A 26,996-nucleotide genomic window follows, 5' to 3' on the forward strand; every position below is an offset into this window, starting at 1 on the left:
TTCATGATTTTTTTGTATTATTATTTACTGATGTATAAGTCCTAAAGACTGACTTCCTCCAAGCATTACCTGGATGTATACTTTCACAACTTCATTCTGGCCTTTTGTCTATTAAAAATGTAAAATATATATATAGGAGCTGGGAATATTGATACTTTTAAACATAAACTAAAATTCTATCTATTCAGCCTGGCTTTCATGTAGTGTCTTATTATTTTCATTATTTTGTTTTTATCATAGCCCTTTATTCTTTTTACTATATTTTATATTTACATTTACCTGTTGTTTTTCTTATTATGATATTATATTTTATAAATTAAATAATATTTTATAAAATTTTATGTGCAATATTTTATTTTATTTTCTATTATAATTTTCACTCCTACACCTTTTGTTGCAATTGGTGTGTTTTAGTCTCTAAACCTGTTTTTATACCATGGTCTTTTTTCAATCACTTGAATCACTTTGAGTTGCATTTTGATTTGTTTGAAAGGTGCTAAATAAATAAAGTTTGATTGACTGATTGATTGATTGATTGATCATGAACACATAAAGAAAAATTCAGCACCTTCTGCTGTTGCGCTCTTGAAGAAACCCCTTTATTTTGAAAGCTGTGCCCGGATGTGCTGATGCTCTGTGGGGCTTGACGGTGGAGGCAGTCTGCGCTCAGGTACAGCAGCGCATCACACTCGGATAGAGGGAGAGGGAGCGAGAGCTGCACAGGGACAGATATTTATAGCCTAAAGCGAGGCTGCAGCACAGAGATAAGGCTTGGGACCGAGCCGCAGGCAGGCACACAGACAGACAGGGCTTAGGGAAACGAGGACACGCCAAAATGAAACAGTTGCTGTCGGTAGTTTTATTCGGGGCCGCGGTGGTCGCCCTGGTCAGCGCAGCCGGTACCGAGGGCGAGATCTCCTTCGAGTACCACCGCTATGAGGAGCTGCGGAAGGCGCTGGTTTCGGTGTGGCTGCAGTGCCCGACCATCACCCGCATCTACACCATCGGGGAGAGCTTCGAGGGCCGCGAGCTGCTGGTGCTGGAGATGTCCGACAACCCCGGGACGCACGAGCCTGGTCAGTTTTTACGCATACGTAAAGTGTTGCTTCATAATGCGGTGAATGCGCACCCCGCATCCCGCACCCTTTTGTCCCCTTCATGGTAGGAACTCATCACCGCACGCTGTGATGATAACACAAACACATCACGCACTATTGCGCATTCAGGAGCAGCCTGCGGTTGCTCTTATTATCGTGTGAGGGTTAAACTGAGACCCGTGCGGCTGATGTTGAGAGGCGCAGAGGTGGAGCGCAGGTGTGTCGGTGAGCGCAGGGGCCTGACTGCAACACTTCAGAGGAGCCTAGATGATAGATTGTGGGATCAGCCACGCAAAGCCGCCATTTTGCTGGTTGATAAGGATCTCTTCACGCTTATCTCGAGTCGTGATGCTGACCAACACGTCCCAAAAGGCGGTGGATCATGGGCACGGCGCACTTGGGTTTTGAGTTCACATCCATTCAAATCAAAAGCAGATGTGTCAGCAGTGTGTGGCTGTAACACATCAGAGAAAAGAGTAAACTGAAAGGAGGGAGCCGTTGACTGAATATTAAATGAACCAGTACAGTTATGATGCTCCTATAGTAGACCTGGGCTATGTCAGGGCTTTTCCCAGCATCCCCATCACTCTCCTCCATACTGGCAGGACTGGATGGGACCATAGGGTAGAAGAAGTGATGTCGGAGGTCTTGGTTTTAGGATCTGCAAATATGAGGAGTGACCGCTGCTGTTTTAGATGCAATGCACCTTCTTCTTTTTCTGAAGTCCTGTGTGAATATTGATTTTAAAGGTGCAACATCACCTTCAATCGACACATATCTCCAAAAGCAACACTGCTATGAGGAAGCTGTTTGTACCCTGGCTTCTAAAGCTTTTTGGAAATGGAGGATGGGCCTGAAATATCTTCAGGTGTTTGTGTGATGGAGGTGAAGAAAAGTAAGAGTCGATTTCTCTAGAATGTGCCTTTATTTCTTCCCTGTTTTGTCTTATTACTGCCGCCTGTTTTCACCAGCGCCCATTTGTTCGTTTGTTGGTTTGTAAGCAGGATGACACAAAAACTACTAAACGGATTTCCACAAAACTTGGATGGAGGATGGGACTCAACCCAGATTAGATCCCACTGACTTTTGGTGCAGATCCTTGAATTTTTTCTGACTTTCCTTAACATTGCGACATAGGGCGTTTTTCAACATTTTCGTTAATTTCTCTGGGAATAGTGCTTGGATTGTGATGAAAATCCGATCTGTGAGTGAGTGCAGTTTGAGGCTATTAAGTTTTATATTGGGCCTTTGTGGCATTTTAGTTTCAGGCTGGAATTAAATCGAAACTCTAGCATTGTCTTTTTCTTGAAGTCAGATAATAAATTCCTGTCTCCATCTTCATTGCTGGACAACGATGGAAATAAGGACTTTATCGTTCAATCCCTGACAAAGTCTGACATGTAATATTTTAGAAATATATTTCAAAAACTGTTTACAGGCTTGAGACGACATGAAACTTTCACGTCAAGATTATCCTGTCCAACACAATTTTATTCCGACAATCATCAAAATATTCTTAAAACATTCAAATTAAAACTTAAATTGCACCAAAGCTTACTGGGTTCACTTAAATCTTACATGTTCCTCAGAAACAAATATTTTTATTGCATCACAGATAGAAAACAAACAGAATCTGAGTCTTCAGACATGGTGTCAGGCGCAGATAATTCAAAATAAGTCAGGAAACCAATATAGGACTGTATGTCAGCGAGCTAGACGGATCTTTCAAGACATTCATGAGAGGATATACACAATTATCCCGATGTGAGTGTTTTTTATCGCGATACACGATTAATCTCTTAAAATTGAGTTCACCAGCCTGGAAGACTAAAGAAACTACACTTTGTATTCCTGATACTGAGAGACGATGTGTTTCCACCTACAGAGCAATCATGCAACATGAATGGATTAACCTGTGGTACATAACCTTAATGAACGCCTGGGAAGTGTCAGCGATTGCTGTCTAATCAGGAGACGTAACGGTGACACTGCAGGAAGTGATTAATGTCACCCGAGTAATCCTGAAGCAGAGTCCTCAAAAGAAAAACAAGATTTTCCCTGTAATTACTGTATATATAGTTTACAGTCTAGTTTGTGGTGCTTCAACTATACGTCTCATGTACGTTTTTGTCATAAAGGTGTATTTTCTTCTCTGTGTGGTCTCAACGGTGCACCACAGGTTTTGTGTGTTTTGCAGCTCACATGGTCACTGAGTCTAATGACCGTATGGACGTACTAAATAAGCCTGTAATAGTCCGGTGGGCGTACGCAGGCATGAGTCACAGTAGCGTCGCGGAGCACTTATTACTACCAGATGAGTTTCCAAGCTGCCGTTTCACCAACGGGGGCAGCACCCCCCCCTACCACCACCACCACCACCGCCACTGCCTCTCCCCTCCTATCCTCGCCTCTCCCTCCACCTCTGCTGAGCAAAACATTCATGGTAAGAAGGAGGGGGATGAAACAGAGAGGGAACCAGGGAGAAGAGCTCCAGAGACCGATGGAGCAAAGATGAGTGGAGGAAGACGAGAGAGATGATGTTTCCTGTATCAGGGCTAGAAAAGACAGGAAGCGTTTCTTGAGCTTCCCTTTATGTTGCTCAACCAATATTTTATCTGACCCTGCGATGTGTTGAAACTCTAAAGGTGGAGCCGAAATAGCAGTTGCCGGGGCAACAGATCGGCTTAGTGCACTGAGCTGTCTGTCAGCTCCTGGTTGGCTGGCTGGCTCTGCTCCGGAGCACGACAGTCCTGAGCGCATGCATCTGTCAGTAAGCAGCCATCTGTCAGACTCTGCGGCACAGGAACTGCCTATAGCCAAGAGTGTCAACACGCTGGTTACATATTAATATACAGTGCAGGAACACGGTGTAGGGCAGCGGTGGAAAGTGCAGTTACTGAGAAGGACTTGCCTAAGTAAGCAGCCATAATGCTTATTTTTATATCGGCAATGGGTCACATCAGTACTGATAGGGGTCGCTAGTAGAGATAAACTCAAACTCTGCAGTTCCCATTCAGCTCTATGGTGATTTATAGCATCTTTAAAGGGGCAATATGTAAGAATTTTAGTTTAAAACATTCAAAATGAACAGAAATTTATGAAGAGAATGTGAACAAATAACAGTTTTGAGCTAACGAGCTTACAGCAGCTACGGTTAATAGCAGTTAATGGTTACTTGTTTGGTTGCCAATTCATAAATGTTGCACTGTTAAACTCATTGATTTTGTTTTACTGCTGCATGTAGCCTATTTATGTTCAACGTCGCTAGCATCAGGCGGCTGTTTTCAGTGAAAAATCTCAAGCGAGTAGCGCTACTGGCCCAGCTCCAAACAGCAGACAGAGTTAGCGACTAGCTGCTGAAGAAAGTGGAACATGTGGCTGCTACACAGTTAGCTAAAGAGCCAATTAAAAGCATGCTAACAGGGTGAATATTGGACTTGGTTTGACATGACTCCAAATGAATGCTAATGCTGCGTGTTTGCTGGATGTGTAAATGGGCAACTATTTGTATATCAACTCCTCTACTTCTCACTATTAACAAAAGAGAGGAGTACAAACCACAGTTTGTTGTTTCACAGGGGTGATGTGTTGGACTATTTCTTGGACAGGACAGCTTGTTGCTAGGCAACTGCTCGGCGCCAAAGATTTGTTCTGAACATAACCCCTCATAAAAAGACAAATTGTCTTTTTTTTTTTACACTTTTGTTTTTGTGCTGAACAAACAAACAAAACATAAAATAAAACGTGTTAAATTGTGATCTATAGAGGAAGGCGTTTGTTGTTTCCTCTGAACCGTTTCCCGCGTTGTCCTGTCCCTCCTTAAGCTAAGCTAACCAGCTGCTAGCTTTATGTTTACCTTAAGTAAATACATTAAAGCAGCAAGAGTCTTGTTTTTATAGTGTCTGCCATTAAATACATGAGAGCATTTCCTGAGTTGAACGTCGCTTCAAGTAGGCCTACAAATGTGTTACACTTGTGCAGTATTACTATTTCTACTTAAGTCGTGGCTCTGAATAAAACTTGTCTGCTTCCAGCAGCTGGGTCCTATTTGAGCGAACAAGAGCTACAAAGAAGGGTTTCTCCTCAGTGAAGTGGGCTCTGGCCAAACTCTTTCGACTCTCACGTCTGGAACATATTTACAGGGCTTCTCTAGTATGAGGAGAAACCCTATCTTGTAATGGGTTTGCCTTTGTCTGAAGGTGAAAAAAAATAATGTCAGTAAGAGGCACTGCTTCATCCAATACGCTGCGCACCATCGCATGTGGCGGAGACTCTGGACTGTTTTATCAGATGACAGAGGAAGTATGTAATCCCCCGTGAGCACGCACACAGATGCCCAGTAAAACTGTATAGCAGCCAGACACACTGCTGGATGTGGTCGTATCAAATGACATATGATGATGTAATATATATAAAGTGGAACACAGGTGGACATGAAATATAATATAATAGTGCACGTTACGATGGAGGAGAACAGAGGAGAATTGGGTGTGAACTCGGTGCATTGTTTGGACATTTTAGCAGCGAGGAGCTCCTCGAGCAGAGATTACAAAAACAGCCGAGAGGAAGGAGGAGTCGATGAGCAACGGAGATAAAAAAGAAAGGAATGATGATTGAGAAAACGGCAAATGTAACAGGAGTGCGAGGGGTGTCGAGGGAGGAGAAGAGAGGTGGTCCAAAACACGTAGAGGGAATAAGGGAGAGGCAGAAGAGGAAGGAGGATGAGAGAAAGGCCAAGGCATCAGCCAGAGGTCATTTATTATACATCAGACAGCGGCATCCACCCTCCTCCTCCTCTCTGCCTTCTTCTTCTTCTTCTTCTTCTTCTTCTTCTTCTTCTTCTTCTTCTTCTTCTTCATGTTTGCAAATTCTGTTTTCTGTTTCTGGCTTTCTTCTCGGCACATTTTCATTTTTCGTTCTCTTTCTTTGGTTCCTTTTTTTCTCTCGAATTTCATCACGATTTCCTGCCGTGCAGTTCATACTCGAGTTATCTGCGTGCTTCATCTTCTGCATCTCATCGTGCTGCGTGACGTCACTTCACCTCCTTTCATTGCCTCCGTTCTACCTGCTAAGAGTTTAATATGTATCTGCTAGTTCACTAGGATTCAAAAAGGCTCCCACAAAGCGTCTACTGGCCAAGAATTGAGATGTTAAGTACTTCAATCATTGATGAAATCTTTTTAATATTAAAACTGAAACAATTAACCAAGTAATACTATAATTAATGAACAGAAACGAATCAACTATTTTGATAATCGATTAATTGTTGAAGTCAGCTGAATACTTTTGGTTTTGGACTGTTTGTTGGACAAAACAAGACATTTTATGCACCAGACAATCAAGAAAATAATCAGCAGATTAACAGATAATAATAAATAATCATCACAGTAGTTGTCGCTTCATTTAAAGTAAGAAACATTCTATTTAGAGTTGACAACACAGTAGGTGGTGGGTTTTTTTAAAAAATCTGAGAGCTTTATAAAAAGATATTAAAAAAAGAGTAATGTTTAGTCACAGAAGCTGTAGTAGAACAGAGGATAGCTGATGGTTTAAGACCTTGGCTTTACGCGCATGTATCAGCTATTATTTGAGTCTTAGCTGCATCGATTAAACCGATCGATTGTCGACTATTAAATTAATTCCCATCTATTTTGATAATCAATTAAGCAGTCTGACTAATCTCCACATAATCTGCTTCTGACAGTTCACTTTGGGTTGTGAACATCATCTTGTTATACGGGGAAACGATGATCAACCTTTGTCACCATTTTCTGACAATTTATAGATCGAAAAACGTATTGATTAACCAAGAAAAATAAATGATGTAATCCGATATGATCCCGCCTTTCAGCATATTTCTCCTGTTTGGTGCTCGATCTGTTCCTTTATGTGTGTCTATGTGATATCAGATGACAGAGCTGGCAGTCATTCAGAGCTGACATACTGCTTGTATATGTGTGTGTGTGTGTGTGTGTGTGTGTGTGTGTGTGTGTACGCGAGCGTGAGACAGGCAGAGTGTTTACTCATCCCCCGAGTAGATTTGTCTCCCCGAGCACCTGCCTATGTCAGCGTTGCCACGATGACTGGGAGCACTCTAATGTGGTGCTTCCCTGATGTCGTCGCAGCGGCAGTCATTATTACGTCGTCGCCTAGGAGACCGCATTGATCACCTGCCAGTCGCCTTTGACAAAGTGAAGGATGATGCAGTGGGCTTTGTTCGCATCAGATGTATTTTATCGACCCGTGGACGGCAGAATTCACCTGCAGTCGTGCCACATCACACCTATGTTCCAGCCTGATTTGATTGATTAGCATTCAAAGCAACTAAATGTAACCCCCTGGAGACAGATCTGATTGTTGAGTCTCATCCCCAGGTTGTCTTATCCTGCTCTGGGTTGGCGCCCGACTCGAGCTGCCAGCCCATAGCGTCAGTATTTGACAGGACTCATTCAACTATCTTTCTCCAGGAAGTTACATTTTGTTGCTTAAAGTAATTTTTCAAAGAAAAAGAAAGTAATTTTCTAGTTGTATCCATTTGAAATCATTGTAAACTATTTGGGTTAAATAGATTTGTTAGTTGCTGCCACCAAAGGACAGCTCCTACAATTTTGAATGGGCACATGACACAAAATAAAAACTCATAATGTTTCTCATTTATGTACTATTTATTTATTTGCTGAAGAAGACCTTGAAGGTCAAAACTATTACATCATTAAATTTTTGTGATAGTTAGTGTGTAAGACACGCAGAGGCAGGATGGTAAAGAACAAAAAGCGAGCTTTAATGAACTGGAGTCCCAAAATCCTAAAGTGCAAACAATAAAATGACAGGCAAAGGAAAATACCAAAGTAATAAAAACATTGAGGACAAATCAGGAACACAGGTAACACACGGGGACAGGAGACACGTGGACGAACACAAAGTGACAACAAACCAACAAAGACTTAAACCAAACTAACGAAGGATGAGGTGCAGGTGGAGAGACACTGGGAACAGGGCAGTACTAACTGCTAACAGGTGTGTGTGTGTCGGGGGGTCAGGCTGGGGACAAACACAGGAGGGAAACAACACTGGGGACACAGCAAGCAGGAAGTGACAACAAGACAGTGGACATAACTACAAAATAAAACAGGAAATATCCAACCAAAAACCAAAACCGTGACAACCTCTGCCTTTCCTTTCACCTCCTAACCTGGTCCAACTTTTTTATTGTTTTGCTTTACATGTAGCGAATTCATCTGTTTCTGTTTGAAAACACAAATGGGAAATTGGTATCACATGTGGCTATACATTTCAAAGTGAACTGTAAAAGAAACCATATGTACCCATATGCGATGTTATCACACTTGAAATGGTGTTTCACATGCACGCGTTTTCTTTCACTGCGTGTGTGTGGTTATGGGTGTGCACAAGAGCGTAAACGCTCAGAGAAGTACAGACAGTCGCATAGAGAAGAGTCATAAATTGAGATAAAAGGGAAAAGACACCGCTGGCTGGAGGAAAAAGGGCAGTTTGATTTGTTCCACCTACGCAGTGATGCGTCATGCTCGCCTTTGTGTAAAAATGCATCCTCTCTGTGTCTGTGTGTTTAGAGAGTAAACAAAGCTGTTATGCAAATGTGAGTTAGCAAAAATGATAATTAAAATGAATACAAAAGGATTTATGCAGTAAATTATCAACAGCCCTCCTCCTGCCTGGCCTACATCAGCACCTTACCCCAAAACATCCTGATTCATCAAAACCTACATGTGTTGGACAATGGAAAGGTCTCCAGATACTGAGCATCTGTGTAATAGCTTGAATCACAGTAACTCATTTAGAAGTCCAACTTCAAAGTGTGTGTGTGTGTGTTGTGTGTGTGTGTGTGTGTGTGTGTGTGTGTGTGTGTGTGTGTGTGTGTTCGACAGCTCTGTCAGGCCTCTGAAGCCTGTAAAAAACATTCACCAGCGTCAGGACAGAAAGAGTTAATTGTAGTCTTGAAATCATTAGTAGCAACTCAGAGAAAAACCAGCATTTAAAAATAACCTGAGTACCAGATGTGTGTTTGGTGGTGTGTGTGCATGTGTATGCATGCGCTACTCACTCATGAAGCCTCTGGGAATAATTTACAGATGCATCAAACACTCAAAGAAATGCGAGGATTACATCTTGAAAGCGTTATTTTCATAGAGTTTACCAGCTCGACAAATTAATTTTAGTAACGTAAGAAGTGCAAGTAGAAAAACAATCCCTGGAAATGGTCTAATCAGAGGTAAGAAACAATAAAAAAAAACACACACACACAAAAGCCCCCCTGTAAAAACAGGACCCCTGCTGTATTTTGGCTTCAGACACACACACACACACACACACACACACACACACCTCACCATCTGCTGGTCTCGAGCTACATTTTCTTTCTCAGCACTTTGAACAGCTACAGAAAGTTGTCTTTTAATCATCTTTAAGCTTAAAATAGCTCCTTTAAAACTCTTGAAGAGAAGGAAGAGCTTATTAATACATATTAAACAGATGGTCATTAAAAACACAGGTTTCCTAAATTAGATGATACAACAGCTCCGAACCAAAATCTCCTGTGATAAAGAAAAGCAAAGCTAGCAGAGGTGAAGCAGTCTAGTCATGGAAACAAATGTAGAATCAAACACATACAGAAAGCATTTTCTATAACCTTATTCTGAAGTCTTATAAAAGAGTTACGGCAAAAACAATCTTCAGATTAATCAACACTGAAAACAATGTGCCCGACTAAATGGTCCCCAGGTATATCACACTTCTTCAACCGATCTAAGAGACGGTAAATTAATTTTAATTGAACACTACACGTCTATTTTTATTGGTGTGTTTATTTCATCTTCTCTTTTATAATGTACCCCTTTTTTCCGTTTGTGTCCTGGATGACTGTCACTATTCATTTATTTTCAGTAGTGGAAACTAAATGCGGACAATAAAAAGATGCAATAGAAGAAAAGAGTTGCATCTTTGAACATATGACAGCACTGTATGATTGCAATTGATGAAAGGAAATAAAAAGAAGTCAAATAATAATAATGTCATTAATCCTTGGCTGCAGTCTGAGTAAACGAGCATCCATTTTGAGAATGAACTCTTTCACATGTTTATCAAACGTGAAACATTATTTTACGTGAGGAATGATTTTGACATAATGTTTATCACGTATGAAACAGCTTTTCAAATTTGTGAAATATCATCATATTTAGCAACTGAAAACATGAGTTTCATATTTCCTTTTTCTTGTGAAAGCAGTGACCACATGAGGGATGACTCACTGATTACATGCAACAGTACAAAAAGCACAGAGTGTTGTGTTGCACAAATCCCCGAGGATGGCTCATTTTGTAGCATCATGTCCTGGGGTCAGACTCCCTGTGATGCAGTCGAATCTGATCCCAGACCTGTCACTCCAGCCGGCTGCTCTCCACCAAGATTTAACGGAACAATCTGTGACAGTGTCACTCAGTAATCTTGACCATTATTTCCCAAATGGAGTCCTGGACTGCGACGTTCAATTCAGTTTAACCTTTCAGCTGATGAGTCAGTGTGTTCGTCACTGCTGGAGTGTGTAGATCCAGTGTGTGTCCCCTCTGAGCCATTAACACGCTATACAGATGAAGGTTGAATGCATAATGTAGTTGTATCTTATCTATTAGCTCTGTGTGTGACGCAGTAACACAGTAAGTGTCTCTTTGTTCCCTGCAGGTGAGCCTGAGTTTAAGTACATCGCCAACATGCACGGCAACGAAGCCGTGGGCCGAGAGCTGCTCATCAACCTGGCTCAATACCTGTGCAACCAGTACCAGCAAGGCAACGAGACCATCATCGACCTCGTCCACAACACACGCATCCACCTCATGCCCTCCATGAACCCAGACGGCTTTGAGAAGGCTGCCTCTCAGGTGATTACACAGCACGACAGAAACACTCTGCATATACAGAAATCTGACCCGGGGATTTGCCACCAGGCAGATTAAGCTCAGAAGACTACGAACACTGATTTTAAACATTGGCCTTACAGCTCACATACACATCAAGATTACTAATTATTAAGCTCCAGACAGTCTCGCTTGACTCCCGTGAACGTCTAAACATTATCTCCTCTTCCCTGCTAAGCCCGGGGAGATCAAGGACTGGTTTGTCGGCCGCAGTAACGCGCAGGGGGTGGATCTGAACCGTAACTTCCCCGACCTGGACCGCATCATCTACATCAATGAGCGGGAGGGTGGAGCCAACAACCACCTGCTGCAGAACATGAAGAAGGCCGTGGATGAAAACACCAAGGTACCAAAGAGACACACATCACACATTTAGACAGAACAAGTGATTAAAGGATAAGGCCTAACCCAGAACATCTTTTCAAACTTAATATATAAAAGTATAATCTCATTTTTTTTAAACATCTACCAAAACATTTGCCCACTGTAGTTTACAAACACTACTCACACAGGATAAAATAGTGTGTTTGTTAGGGACTATTTTTATGTGTGGAATAATAAACATACAGTTCTCTTGTGAGTGAAACGGCTAGATTTTTTTATTTAACGATGTATCAGATGACAGTTTGAAAGTGTAAAGTAGTCACTCCCACGCCACTGATAAAGCTACAGAGAATTATCACCTGAATCTGCAGCTTGCCAAGGATTTACGTAGCTTTATGTAGTCCCAGCTGTCTGTTCACTCTCACTGCTGTCTTATTATTCACAGCCGGCAGCTGTTTTCATTGAAAAATAATTAAAACCTACTGTACACCACTTGCTCAGCAACAAATGACAAATTTAGCGACCAGCTGGTGAACAAAGTGGAGAATTTAGCAGCTAAAGAGACAGATATCCCGCTGTGGAGTGGTGGAGACTGAAGACAGAGCTTAACTCAAAATGAATGATGATAGAGCCCAACCGATATATGGCTTGGCCAGTATTATGGGCCAATATTGGCCTATCACAGATATATATTGGTATGGGCGGGCGTATATGTGGTCCAACACGTGCCACATACTGTATATATGAAAACCTTTATTTTAATCACGTATTGCACATAAGATGCTTGGGGTAATTTCTAATTATTAGATTCCCAGTGATGGTTTCAGTGCACTGATGTTATTTTCGACAATAAAGTTTTTAGTTAAACTGTAAAATATCCTGTCTCTGGTACATATCCTTGTCAGAAGTGTGCTTGTGTGCATCGGCCGATATATCATCATCAGAATTTTTTAATCCCTAATGCTGGTATCAGAAACTGCCCCAATAATCGAGTATCAATCAGGCTCTGAATGATAATGTTGCTCCTTAACTGTCACCAGTCAAGTCACCAAAAAATCAGGTATTATAGGTTTAAAATAAACTACAGAGCCAATGTTCATCATAATAAAGGAAAGTGTCACCCAGTGATAATAGCTGTGGAGGGCTGTGGCACGGAGGAATAAATAACATTAGGCTGTACTTGTCAGTAAGATTGTTGTGTTGTTGGTTTTGGTTGGAGTATGTATTTTGAAGTATTAGTCATTTAGGAGTTATTTCCTTTGCAGCTGGCTCCAGAGACAAAGGCAGTGATCCACTGGATCATGGACATCCCCTTCGTCCTCTCAGCTAACCTGCACGGAGGAGACGTGGTGGCCAACTACCCATATGATAAGACCCGCACTGGTACATAAACACACGCACACAATCTCAAACACACCCTGTTTTCCCGTCCTATAAAAGCTGCCCTTGCTCTATATGAGAATGTTTCCACTGGTTTAATGATGTAAAATGTTTGACCCGTAAACAAGAAACACTTTATTCTTTTTCCTCAGAATGTCGTAACTCTAATTTAAATCAGATGGAAAATGTTTCCCTCTCTGGCTTCCTGCGCATTATTACTCAAAGTAAACAAATTGTGTTTGTGCAGGCGCACGTTTAATGCGTTGCAGATGCAGGTGTTCAGTTACAGTAACACTTTATCTAAACACCGTGCACTTGTTTGTTCCCTTCCCTCTTGTTCCTCCTCGCAGGCTACCCCCACGAGTACAGCGCCAGTCCTGATGATGTGATGTTCAAGTCTCTGGCGAAGGCCTACTCCATCTACAACCCAGTCATGTCCGACCCGCACCGACCCCCCTGCCGTAAGAATGACGACGACTCCAGCTTTAAGGATGGCATCACTAATGGAGGGGCCTGGTACAGCGTGCCAGGAGGTGAGAAACAGCCAGCTACTGATATGAAAAAGATGGAGACGCTTGTTTTGGCCTTGTGTGTCTATCCTGAGCTTTATCAGGCAGAAACTAGCAGAGCAGAGACAGATGAGCCTGTTCCTGGGAGCAGATCGGCCGGATACCGAATGTTGCTGGTGTTGTGCTTTTATCACCCCAATGCGTTGTGAGCTTTGTAGCTGCCAGAAAAAAATGCTATATGTCTTCTGAAAATCACTAAAACCAGACAGCGTCTCTACTTCCTTCCGCTTTCTCTCGTTAATGTCTGTATCCCCCTCTTCGTGACCCATTACAGGAATGCAGGATTTCAACTACCTCAGCAGCAACAGCTTTGAAATCACTCTGGAGCTCAGCTGTGACAAGTTCCCCAATGAGGACACGCTCAAGAACTACTGGGACCAGAACCGCAACTCGCTGGTCAACTACATCGAGCAGGTAGGCAACACCATGAGGGAAGTATTTCATGAGATCTTATGTGGTGGTAGAATAAGATATACTGTTTGACCGTTTGGTGATGGGACATAAAGCACTGTCTCACTGTGTCAGAGTCACAACCATCCACCCTAACCTTTGACAACATTCACCTTTCACCACATCGTCATTGACCTTTGCTATTTCGAGATGTCAGTTGTTGTCAGTGTTGCCGTTGCTTTTCTGGTCGAGGACTGTGTACATTTTGACACAACGGTTCATGGTTACAGTTACGTAAGGAATCCAAAATGTCCATGTGTCATTTTAGTGTATTTCCCCATCCAAAGAGCTCCATCCATCCCCAAACAGATATTTCTCCACTCTGTCCTTGAACCAAGCCTTCATTTGCTTCAGCCAGTCTTTGATTTTTGTTTTGAAGGTTCACCGTGGCGTCAAGGGCTTCGTGCGTGACCTGCAGGGCAACCCCATCTTCAATGCCACCATCTCCGTGGAGGGCATCGACCATGACATCACTACAGGTATCAGCATCCAGTGCAAAATTCATGAGGTGTGACATGAGAAGTGTAATGGCAAAGTGTTGTAATGCCATCTGGTGGACAAACTTGATATCGCACCACTTTTTCAGGAGCTGATTTTATACTTGCACCTGCTCAGTGATAGTGACACTCAAAACACTCTATATTGTGCTGTTAGATGCTCTTTTTGTTGCTTACATACATGTATTAATGAGAAAACCTCCATTTTACAGCCAAAGACGGAGACTATTGGCGTCTACTGGCTCCAGGAAACTTCAAAGTGGCCGCCTCTGCCCCAGGATACCTGACTGTCATCAAGAAGGTGGCTGTTCCCTACAGCCCTGCAACCAGGGTAAGACTCACAGACAAATAAACCAACCAAAATCTGCCTCAAATTCACTTTGTGCCCCTTCATATTTACAAAAGGATAGCTGACAGAGGACATGACAATGTTTTTTTTAATGCTAAATTTAGCGCCATCCGTAGATCAAATCGTCCATTATGCCTCCGCTGTCAGTCAGAAGTCAAAAACAGCTGATACAAATAGCAATCTTTGGTTCAATTTAAAAGAAAAAACAACTGCAAATTTATTCAAATATTTTAATAATACTCGAATACTTTCGAAGACTTCGAAAAGCTTGGATCTAATGGGAAAATGGGACTTGATCACTCTAGATGCTGCATATTTTACTGATGCCCGAACTGTCTAAAAGGTTTCAACGAATGCAAAATCGTGTGTAAAGCTATCGGCCTTTAAAAACACAAAAGCACATGCTCAGTAAGGATCTGGTGCTTCATCTACACCTGATTTACACACAGGGGGAGCGGTGGAGAAGTACTGTGAGACAGACTGACAAAATGGTGGTTTTGATCTTGTCAGGGGATTTGGCAGTAATAAGAAAAGTAAAGAATAAAAGCCTTATCTTTTCAAGTTTTTAAGTCCTAACAGACTCAAGGAGTCTTTACCATGACCTCTATGACTGAGAAACTTCATGAACGAGTCCTTTGACTCGACTGCAATCTTTTACTTCTTACCTCTCATCTGTCTCCATGTCGTCATCTCCCTCTGTCTCAGGTGGACTTTGAGCTGGAGTCTCTGATGGAGAGGAAGGAGGAGGAGCGGGAGGAGCTGATGGACTGGTGGAAGATGATGTCAGAGACACTGAACTTCTAAAGCGTTTGTCTGGCTGGTGATCGGACCGTCCGCACATCGATGTAATATATTCAACAGTCTGTGTGCCCGTCCACTCTAAAAAGAATATATTGTCTCTCATTTGTTTCGTTCTCTTTCAATCTTTATTTTAATTGATTATATTGTTTATTAATGTAATAGTTTGCCTCATACTCCTGTAGGTTGTTTGAAAATCCTGCAGACACACAAACATACTGTATGCTGACCCACACAGGAGGGATTTGCAGGTCGTTTGGTGGCAGCGAGATCGATGTTGGTTTCTGTGGTATTGTGTTCTTTATCGTACACGTGATTGGTAACCATGGCACCCATCTATATAACCAATGAGTGACTGAGTAATTATGTATGTAAAAGAGCCGTTTACGTCATTACCACATGGCTCCGTCCATAATAATCTGTCTTTATTCTGTTTTAAATGTCTCTGTTTCTCCAGGCTTTAGTATTATCACACAAACACACAACTCGAGTGCACACAAAAAAAGACAAGTGTGACCTGCACACACACTCACACACACTCTGCTTCTCTTTTTCTGTAATATACAAAATACAACACTATGGTTTTGAGATAATCAGGGACATTAAAAACAATGTAAAATCACTGTAAACATTATATTGTAAACAATCTATACAGGCAAGCTCATTTCTCTGTATATGTTATTGATGTGGAGATTTCTTTTTTTAACTGACTGCAGCACAGCTTTGATTTTAGCACAAGATGAATGGTTATAATATATACTGTATTTATGAACTAGGTATAGCAAGAAATATGTGGTTTTTGTAACTAAAAAAAAAAAAAATCAAAGAAAACCAGGCCATGACACCTATAAATCTGTCCCCCCTCAGTCTACCCAAAGCCATTCCTTTGTATCTGCACTACACAGGGGATACGTACGGCACACGAGGGACTGTGGTACATGTAGACGTTGTTTTTCAAGGATAGATTACTACTTATCTTCTGAGTGAACTGAATGGATGCAGTTGAGACCACAGAAAGAATTTATTGAATGTATAGCAACTATAGAAACAGTTACAAATGTAAAAAAAAAAATTAACTAATCAATAAAACTTCCCTCTTTATGTTGTCAAACTGTTGTCTCGTCAACTTTGTTTTAGCCAACCAAGAAGGAAACTGTGTGACCTGTGAGTGGTATATCGGTGTATTGTATTTTCTGATGATGCTGAAGCTAGTTAGCCCCTCAGACCTGAAACCACATCTCCTCCTTTATTTATAAAGAGGCATTACATGAGTCCGATATCAATCTGAATACATCTTAATACGGTCGGCCTATATGGTGCTATGAAGTATTTAGGATCCTTCCTCAGAGACTTCTTTATTGCAGTCTTGGGCCTTATTGAAATAAAGTTGAGTCAAATTTTCTACTACATCTACTACAAGGGATTAAACGTACCTTGCATTTGTAATGAGTTAAATAAACCGTATTTCTATGGTGCCTCTTAACTCCGAGTTGGTGCTTCATATTTCAGGTACAATGAATACAATATTAAACATAGAGAGATAAAACTAGAATATAAAAAGGCAACAAAAAAAAAACTTGAATATGTTTGTCTGCATGGGTGTCTTTTCAAAAGCTTAAAATGTACCTGGAGAAAGGGACAAATATTGTCCTCAAGTCAGATAAGATAAGCCTTTATTGTGCACATAGTGGTGTGATTAGTAGCTGCAAAGTACAAAGCATACACCAAAATAATACATAATATACTTTAGTAATGATATTTAGTGTTTGCCTGTATTAATATGGAAATATAGTACATATTATGATAAAGAGTTAATGCTAGCCTACATTTTAATGTCATCACTGAGTCTGGTTCTGCTCGAGGTTTCTACCTGTTAAAAGGAAGTTTTTTTCTCGCCACTGAGTGTGGCGACTGACTGTAAATATATCAATCAAGGAGTTTAGTCCAGACCTGCTCAATTTGGAAAGTATCATGAGATGTTGTGAATTGGCACTATACAAATAAAGACTGATAAATTAATTGATTGACTGAAAAGTCCCTCAAAAATGTGTTTCAATGTTGTAGGAATCCATTTATATGACCCATCCCTCATGGAGTTATTCACACACATTGATTTACAGCAAATCAAACATTCTGGCTTGTTAACCCACCATCATCTAGTAGCACAATACATCACATCTGATCAGAGACATCATCCAACTCAACAGACCTCCCTCACATAAAAACATGCCAGGAAATATAAAGAACAGACATACAAACATGAGCACGGCCCCCTGAGCCCAATACACAAATTAAATCAAAAAGAAACACACATCACAAAAAAAGTTAAACAAAAGTTGATCCAGTTAGTAAGTCTGGACATACATAGTCATATTATAGTCTTCAGTCCAAAAGAGAGGAATGTATATATTGTATTTTACTGTCCTCCTCCTCTCACATGCTTTGGAGACATATTTAGAAAATGCAAAAACTTTATCAAAGAGGTATTCAATCAATCATGATATAAAGCACAGTATAAAATAAAATTAATGTCATTCTCCACCTCATTTAGGTCACAATATTCACAGATTCTTTCATCTTCGGGCACACCAGTGATCTCTGGCTTTTAGGCAAATTATACTTCACATATTTTATGTGTAAAATAAATAGTTAAGTATAAATAAAGAAGATTATCAGCTTCATTGTTCCCATGCTGCAGATGTCAATGTGAGTGCATTCTGTTTCCGGCCGCCAGGGGGCGAAACATGTGCTAAACAAGCTAATAGCCACACAGCTAATGTTGTCATTGATAAAGTTGTTATGGCTAACGTGTCGGCAAACAGCTGCTTATTTAAACATTTAACAGATGAAGAGCAACAATATCGCCATTGGAGAAGTCGTGTTTTTCATCCACCTGACAAACGTAAGTTCAATATTATCTCTCCTTTTAGCTCTGGTTTGGTCCCCACCAACTAGCTCGCTAATTAGATGCTAAACGAATCATTAGCTTTAAGCTAGCTGGATGCTAACTTTGTCTGATGTTGTTTGGTACTTGGCAGATGACCAAACAGTTTATTTAAAGGTTTATTGCTTTATTTGCCTGGAAGCTGTGATTAATTTACTAATTTGATTTAGTGTGGGTATTAAAAAAAGACACAGGTAATTTCATTTTTTGCTTGATTAGATGTTTATTTGACATGTCTCTGACTCTTCTGTTTGCTTTGCATCTTTATTTTTTATGTACATGGAGTCAGGTGACCTCACATGGCTTGAGTTAAATAAGTTTAAGAAATCATAACTGAAAACACCTGTGCTGGTGTGCAGGGTGTTTACATTGACTTAGAGAGAAACAGCAGTGACCAGTCAGGAAACAGGTGGTATGGGGTAGATGATGTTTTCCATGAGCTCGTTAACTCATCACAAGGCCTATAATGGCTTCAGAGTTTGAACGGGATGAATACATCGATCAGCCACAACATTAAAACCAACTGCCTAACATGGTGCACGTCCTCAGCATCTGCAGATCCTTTTCCTTCTGTAAGTTGAGAGGTGGGACCTCCATTGATCGGACTTGTTCCAGCTCATCACACAGATGCTCGATCAGATTGAGATCTGGGGAATTTGGAGGCCAGGTCAACACCTTGAAGTCTTTGTCGTGTTCCTTAAACCAGTCCTGAACATGTATCTATCATTCTGGGATCAGACCAGAAAAGCTAGCTTTGGCTGAGCCTTGGGTGCCCATTATCCTGTCTCTGCGTCACTGGTTGTCCTTCCTTGGACCACCTTTGGTCAGAGGTCCCCACAAGGCCCGTCATTTTGGAAAAGCTCTGACCCAATCGTCTAGCTATCACAATTTGGGCCTCGTCGAAGTCGCACTCCTCGTTGCCCATTTTCCTGCTTCCAAACCATCAATTTTAAGAACTGACTGTTCACCAGCTGACAAATATATCCCGTCCTTTGACAGATGCTGCTGAAATGAGATCACTGTTGTTATTCACTTCACCTGTCAGTGGTTTTAATGTTGTGGCTGAATGGTATACATAGACAGTACATGTCCTCTTTTAGTTTTTTCTCACTGTGAAACCTACATTTCAAGAGCACGAACCTTTTCACATCGCTTATTTGGCTCAGAACAGAACCGCTTTTTGTGGTCTATCCAGATTGATCCATGTCATTACCGCCCACAATCCCAATTATCAGTTATTGTCTAAATGTAAAGATATACTTAAAACCTTACGGTGTCCTTTTGTGTGATCGGTGCAGGTATTGTTCAGCCTAAAGCAGGAATGCATTGTTACAGGAGTGTATTGTTAAGTATTCGTCTCCTGGCACACACACATACACACACACACACACACACACACACACACACACACACACACACACACACACACAGAGCAAGGGTGGCACTTTTAGTCCAACTATGCAGTTGAATCAGCTGTTTTAGCATTAGATGCTAACTCTGCAGATCAATGGCCCCCTCAGCCTATTAGTCATACCGGTCCTATTAGCATCTGCTATTAGCATCTCCTCATCAATACCATTGATCAAGCTGCTCTGGTTTCAGGACGGTGGGGGACACAGAGGAGACCTGGTGAGACAGAGAGAGAGACAAAGAAGGATATTAATCTGATGAGACAGTCGAGTTTGATGTTAGAGTCTACATCATGTAACCTCAGTCTTTAAAGAAGAAGAAAAGACAGTTTATTGAGTTTATTTTTGACATTTTGATATTAGAGCTCAAACACGTAGCAAGAAAACGTGATGATCAGTTGATCATTCGAGTCATTTTTTCCAAACACAGATGCGAAAACATTTGCTTGTTTCCTCTCAAATGTGAGGATTTGCTGCTTCTTCGACTGTTGAACAAGAGATCTGAATATAAACACTGTTCAGATACGGAGGCGGGTATTTTTCACTGTTTTCTGATGTTTTATAGACAAATGATTAATCTAATAATCGACAATAATCGGCAGAATCTTTAAAGTTGCTCTAGTTGACATCTCTTCAGTCAGACAACAGTACAGATGTTGCACATTTTGATAGCATACATCATCTGTAATGTGGTTTCTAATGTATCTAAGTGTTTCTGTTGCATAAGTATCTTTCTTGGTCATGGCTATCAGCTGTTTTTCTACACTCTGACATGGCAGTTCAGTGTGACAGCAGTCTATCTTCATTTGTCATTACTCCTGTAAACCTGCAGATGACAGTAGTGTGCTGATGACCTGACACTCACTGAGAGGACTCAGTCCCTGAGGTGAATATGAGTGTTGAATGAGTCTCTGCAGCTCCTCTGTGAGGATCCACCGCCTGGTCATCGATCATTACTTTGATGTGGATTTGAGCTCTTGCATCACAAGGAAGTGGCTGTGGAAGTGGAGTTTATGAACTCTGTCAGCGTTACTCATCCGAGTGTGGTTTCCCCTTCAGAGCCCACCAACTCCGAGAAGTTCAAAGTGGCGCCTGACTTGTTTTTTGCCAAAAAACTGCATGTGGAGTTAGTGGTTTTTTGAGAACATTAAGAACTGTTGAGAACACACAACAGTACATCCCCTCGTCATTCAGTGCTGTGTGTGTGTGCCTCTGCTCGGTTTCTTTTTCTTTCAGCTAGGAATGAAATAAGGCCAAGTATCAGCCGAGCAAACTGCCAACGACACTGAGACAGCAAATCTCTAAGTCATCATAGCAAAACTTCTTGTATTTGCTTGCTCGATCCTACATAGTTTTTGTTTTTCTCTCAGGTATTGTCAGTGTAATATTTACCTGCTGCTGGTCATGTGCTGGTCATGTTTTACCAACACAGAAGCGGTTTTGAGTATCATGCCAGGTATTGACAATGTATGTTTCTGTATGCATCCGTCACTCTGTGGAAAGATTTCATCAATGCGTTGAAATGAGATCAAAATGAAGGCAAAGTTTGAAGGTGGGTGTTGTTCGACCCAAGAGTACTGAGTTACTATGGTCATAGTTTGAGTTTGCGGACACTCATGTAATAATGTGGCTGTGACAACTGAGTAGTCATGGGTCGTAACGTCAACGTGTTGACGGGTGTCGCGGCTGTCACATTAGCAAATGCAGACACACAGGCAGACAGGTTGAAAACAACGAACAACAAGAAGGCACACAAAGAAAAACAAAAATAATACGAAAACTGAGGACAAACCAGAAAACCACGAGAAACAAACCAAGAACACGGGGAACACATGCAGACCGGGGAACAGGCACAGGAGCACATTAAATGGAAAACAGACGAACCAACAAAGAGTGAGGGAACAACACAGGCTTGAATACAAACTAAACTAATGAGGGGATGTGGTGCAGGTGGAGAGACACTGGGAACAGGTCAGTGCTAAAAAGGCTGATGTGAGACCGGTGTGGGGGGGAAATCAGACAGGGGAGGAGCACAGGTTGCTGAACATGTAGTTTGTAGTCTTCAGCCCCAACTGAAGTTGACCTAGGTGACAACCATTTATCAGTTTTTCAGTCTCCTACTTGAACTTTTTTCCACATACACATTGAAGACCAGGATGTAGCATGTCATGCAGAAGTGTCTTTAATAAGATGCTGCTTATGAATCGTTCTTTGGGAACTTATAGCTTGAACCCTACAAGATTCAGGCTTTAGACGAACAAGAGAGAGAGAGCCTCTCTGCCTCTTTGTAATTGTGAATGCGCTGTTACGGTCTGAACTGTTGCTGATGATGCTTTCTTCTCCTGTAGGTGGTGCAGGTTAACAGGTGTAGAACAACCCCCGCTCTCTGGCGACGAATCTGCCGAACATGACTGAGTGAGTCTGTGAGACGCTTTACGTCAAATAATTCCACATTAAATTTTATCACAAGTTGGGGAAATAAATCGTTTTCAGTGTACCAAAGATGCTTGGTGGGGCTGAAAAGTCTTTTTAAAGAAATTCAACACTCTCTCTCTCTCTCTCTCTCTCTCTCTCTCTCTCTCTCTCTCACTCACTCACTCACTCACACACACACACACACACACACACACACACACACACACACACACACACACACACAGAGTCTAAGGTCCTCGCTGCTTATTTCTACAGTCTCTCTGAAAGGAAGCATATCTGCAGGGAGCAGAGGCCAGGGCACACACATACATACGCACACACACAATCCCAAGTTCCTGAAGAAGTGCTGTGTCAGCAAGGGACTACATTTACACACACACACGCACACACACACACACACACACACACACACACACACACACACACACACAGCATCTTCGGCATTCAGAGCAGCGAGATGGCGTGAACAGGAAGATTCAGTCTGTTATGGCGTTATTGCTCTCTCAGTACAATTCTTTCTCTGGCACCGTTCAATTCACTAAAATCTAACTCAGCATCGTCTGGTCTTTTATCTAAATGTCATTCTCCTTCTGCCGCGTTTGACAAACGTCCAGATGAACAAATAGCTCAAATGTTTTTGGGTCAAACTAGAACTGGGTGGGTTCAGCTTTACCTGTGTCCGAGGGAAATTTCATCACGCAATACTGGAAGCAAGAAGAGGCGAGAAGAAGCATCAGGAAATCACCACAACTGGAAATAAATATCAACCTACTGTACGTCCAATATAGTTTGATTGAAGGGTTTGATAGGACGTCGTCTTTGTATTGAACTCAGCGACATCTCATTTTAGTAGTGCTGTGAATGGGAGCAGGGCAGCGACAGTAGTTACCAGAACTAACTCAAGACTAAAACAGTGAGCCCAGTACCTCATTTCTTAAACTAGAGTGCATACCTCTGCCAAGGCCCAACAGCCCCTTTGTACTCACCCACAGATACTGGCCACCTAAATACACCAGATATTTTTTGTCAGCAAGATCCACGCACTGTTTCCTGAGAAATTAACAAAATATAAGAAAAACTGGCAAAATAAAGTGAGAAAAAAATCCTTGATCTGTGCCTTTATGAGGATCCGCAACAAAAGTTAATGGGCTCTGTTCTGGGCCAAGACCCATCCTCCGTCAATGTTTCGAGGAAATCTGTTCAGTAGTTTTTGTGTAATCCTGCTGCTAAACCAACCAACCAACCAACAAATGGAGAAGGATGAAAACATAACCTCCTTGGCGGAGGTAATATATTCAAAGGGGTATTTTCGCACATTGGATAGAGCCAGATTAGCTCTTTCCCCTTATCTTTATGCTAAGCTAGGCTAATCACCTCCCGGCACCAGCTCCGTTCTTAACACACAAACAGGAAAGTGGTAACAATTTTTTCCTCCAACTCTCAGAAAGACAGCATACAGCGTGTTCTAGTGTTTCAAAAAGAGTGTAAATGTTTTTTATTTAACTTTAAAGGTAAGGTGTAATTTCTTGGACAACTGCTCCTCAGCACTGCCCTACATTATTTCACAGTCAGGTGTTTATCCAGAGTATAACCGAAACTGGAATAATGTTAATTCCATTTTCTCTGTCGTCTTTTCCAGTATTCATTTCTCTGTTTTCCATATTTTCCTCCTGACAGTCACAGACATTTTCTCTTTTACTCCAACCTGCATCCTGCGTTCATTCTTCTTCTCCCCTGTCGGTTCATTCCGGTGGCACAAAGACAAAAGCATGTCCGTGTCATCTTTCCTAAAGCACGACCAGGATCATGAATGTGAGCCACAAGCTGGCACGTGCACTCCCCCGCAGTCACGCCCACATGCACGAACACACAAGAGGCAGCGGAGGAGAGATGAAGGTGGAGAATCTGAGCCCTGAGAGGTGCAGAAAAGAGGAAATAAGAGCAGGAGAGAGAGAATGGCACGCACAGCTTGGCATTTAAACAGAGGATTTCCTCCCTGTACCTCGTCTTCCCTCCGCTCTTTCTGTTTACATAAGGAGAGACTATTTAACATTGCTCGTATGAGGGTCCAGGAGTGTGTTTGTGTATGTGTGTGTGCTCTTTCCATGATTACAGGACACTAACAGCCATTATTTGTATTAAAAATAAAATAAGTTTCACACTGAATTATCACATGTTCAGTCGAGGTGTGAATAAATGAAGTGCTGTGAAAAAGCTTTCAACTTAAACTCCTTTAAGAGAATACCTCCTTATAGTTTTTTTCTTTTTTTTGCACCAATCAAATTAAAAGTGATAAAGAAATTAAACTGCTTTGACATTTTGGCAGCTACTGAAACAATATCTAAGCATTATCATTCTCTCTTGTATTCTCCTGTTGTGTCAGCAGACTGTCTTCCTGTGGCATTTCAGCCAAAAGGTGATGGATGTCTCTGGCCGCCCCTCTGCTCCCTCAGGGGGTGTTTCGTAAAACACTTAAGGCTCTATCAGAGTCAGCAGGCCTGAGTGAAAAAATAATTTCTTCTTTTCTTACCTCAGGTGTTCCTAACATTTCTGCCCTTCCTCTGTCTCCACTTTATATCATCAGACGCATTTTTGAGACACCGTACCTTGTAGGAAAAGTTTGTGGGTAGTGGTGAGTCATTTCTGGCTTCATCACACAACATTAAAAACAACACCAGACAGGAAGCACCAACGAAAAACATGGCTGTAAAAGACTTGGATGTGGTTGCTGGTGGTTGGATGGGTTTGAGTCCCGTGCATGTCAAGATTGATTTGTTTTTAAGTTATGTAATGTAATTAACTTAAGGGACTGAACTTTCTGTAAGTGACTTAGTTATTTTAACTCAAAGCACAATCTTTTCCTCAACTTAACTAAGTAGCTTCTGTGTCTAAACACAACCAAACCGTGACCGTTTGCGGTAAAAACAGTTAAAAATTTGTGAAATATGTTTGTCAACAAGAAAGTTTGGTCAGTCTGCCATGCTATCAAACAGACAATTACCCTAACAGTACACCTATAGTACACATATCCACAGTAACTCAGTATCGGCGATAAACTCATTCATATCGCCTTCATGCCAATGTGATTGGCTCTCAGCCTGTGATCTGATTAAGCTCACCTAATTGGTACTCACCTGTTGCCAAAACCTTGAAGTGACCATCAGTCACTCCCCTGTAAAGATGCGGTGACTGTAATTAGTATTTTGAATTCTCAAATGTGATGTAATCTTTCCCAGCCGCCTGTAGCAGGCCGACTGCTTTGGTGCCACTCAAGAGAAGATTACAAAACCAGATCTGTCTTTATTTTCCAGCTCACGACAAAGATGAAAAACTACCTTCTGTTGTCTTTCTTAATAACCACTGCTTGCTCCAGATTTAGGCCCTTATGTCACCCCTACTAGTCCATGCACTGTCCTGACTCTGTTTTTCAGTTGCCTTCTCACTATGCGTCAACCTCTTTGTTGATATAAAAACAGTGATTAGTGCAGCTTTCTGAGAATCTGAGTTAAGTCAAGTCTCAAGTCAACAGCTCATTGTATTAGCAAAACTATAGTGTTTTGAACATTGATGCTCCAAAACTTTACCTGCGTCCTTGTTGTGTTTAGAGATAAAGTGATGACTGTTTTGAGCATAATAAGCATTTTGATGGACATTATATAGAAGAGGGTTATGCTGAGTGAAGCTGCAAAATACTGTGAATGTTCTACATTCAAGAGACAGACTTTTGGCAGAGTATGTGCCTTTTAAAGTTAAACAAGTACGCTGCAAACCTTGTGGAGTTGAGCCGCTGTATATAGAATTGATGGGAAAATGTGTTTGAGGAAAACAAAGCTAATAATAGTGCTCCGATACCTGCAGACCACAGCACTTGGGGGAGTCTCGAGGGGCTGCTGCTCAGATTGAGGGTTCCTCCTGTTATGTGTGTGTGTGTGTATTAGTGTGTGTGAGCGTGTGTGCAGTTTCAGGGAGGGGTGGCGGTGGTGGTGGTGGTGGTGGTGGTCAATGTGCTGGGTCAGAATGCTGGCGAGGTACTTTCACAGAGTTTCAGAGACGCACTGATCGATAAATGCTTTAAATAGGGACACAAATACCTGCACACAGCATTAATCTCAATAGCTGGATCCTATTTAAGAAGGAAGCATTTTGCTGAATAGATTGGCTGGATGGCAACCACACAAGAGGTACAGTAAGTGGTCGGAGCAGCCCAAACCCCACTCAAAGCCTTTTCCAGTGTTAATGAGCAATTGCTTAGGGGGGGAAGTCCAGGCCACACAGACACACATAAAAACACACACACATGATGTTGTGTAGAAGGTTGTTTTCACAAACAATGCCCCAAGTATTGCATTATTAAGTTTTATTATAACTAGGCTATATTAATCTCCAGAGGGTACACTAGTTTGGTCACACATGCACAGCGACAAATTCATAACAAACCAGAGACCATGTTTGTGTTCTGACCCATTACTGCTTAGTAGTCGTCATTATTACATGAGTACTCGGAAATCATGGCTCGAACCACACCTATCTTCGAACTTGTCTTTCATTTTGACCTCAACTACACACCCGTTAAGTTTCGTGACTGTATTTTTCGTGGTTGTGACGCTATTTTGCTGACAAAAATCTGTACACATACAGAAATTTAAACAAACTTGATTAAGGGACACATCAAAACGTTGAAGCGCCATAAACTTCTTTCTTAACCAAGAAATATAAACACTTTGCAAAGCACTCAAAACCACTTCTATGTTAATTGCCGCTACAAAAAGTCAAGAGGCTGAGAAAAAAAAAAT

At 41.5% G+C, this 26,996-nt stretch overlaps 1 protein-coding gene across 1 annotated transcript; it reads left to right on the plus strand.

The window, feature by feature from the left end:
• Positions 1–692: 692 nt before the first annotated feature.
• cpe (carboxypeptidase E) lies at positions 693–16,525 on the plus strand. The gene is made up of 9 exons (XM_073467344.1): positions 693–1,076; positions 10,815–11,011; positions 11,226–11,393; positions 12,637–12,754; positions 13,102–13,284; positions 13,595–13,734; positions 14,150–14,249; positions 14,480–14,598; positions 15,322–16,525. Exons 1-9 carry the CDS (start codon positions 836–838, stop codon positions 15,418–15,420), a joined length of 1,365 nt encoding a protein of 454 aa, XP_073323445.1. The 5' UTR covers positions 693–835; the 3' UTR covers positions 15,421–16,525.
• The last annotated feature ends 10,471 nt before the right edge of the window (positions 16,526–26,996 follow it).

Source organism: Pagrus major, chromosome 1 (genome assembly GCF_040436345.1).
Source record: "Pagrus major chromosome 1, Pma_NU_1.0".
NCBI lineage: Eukaryota > Metazoa > Chordata > Actinopteri > Spariformes > Sparidae > Pagrus > Pagrus major.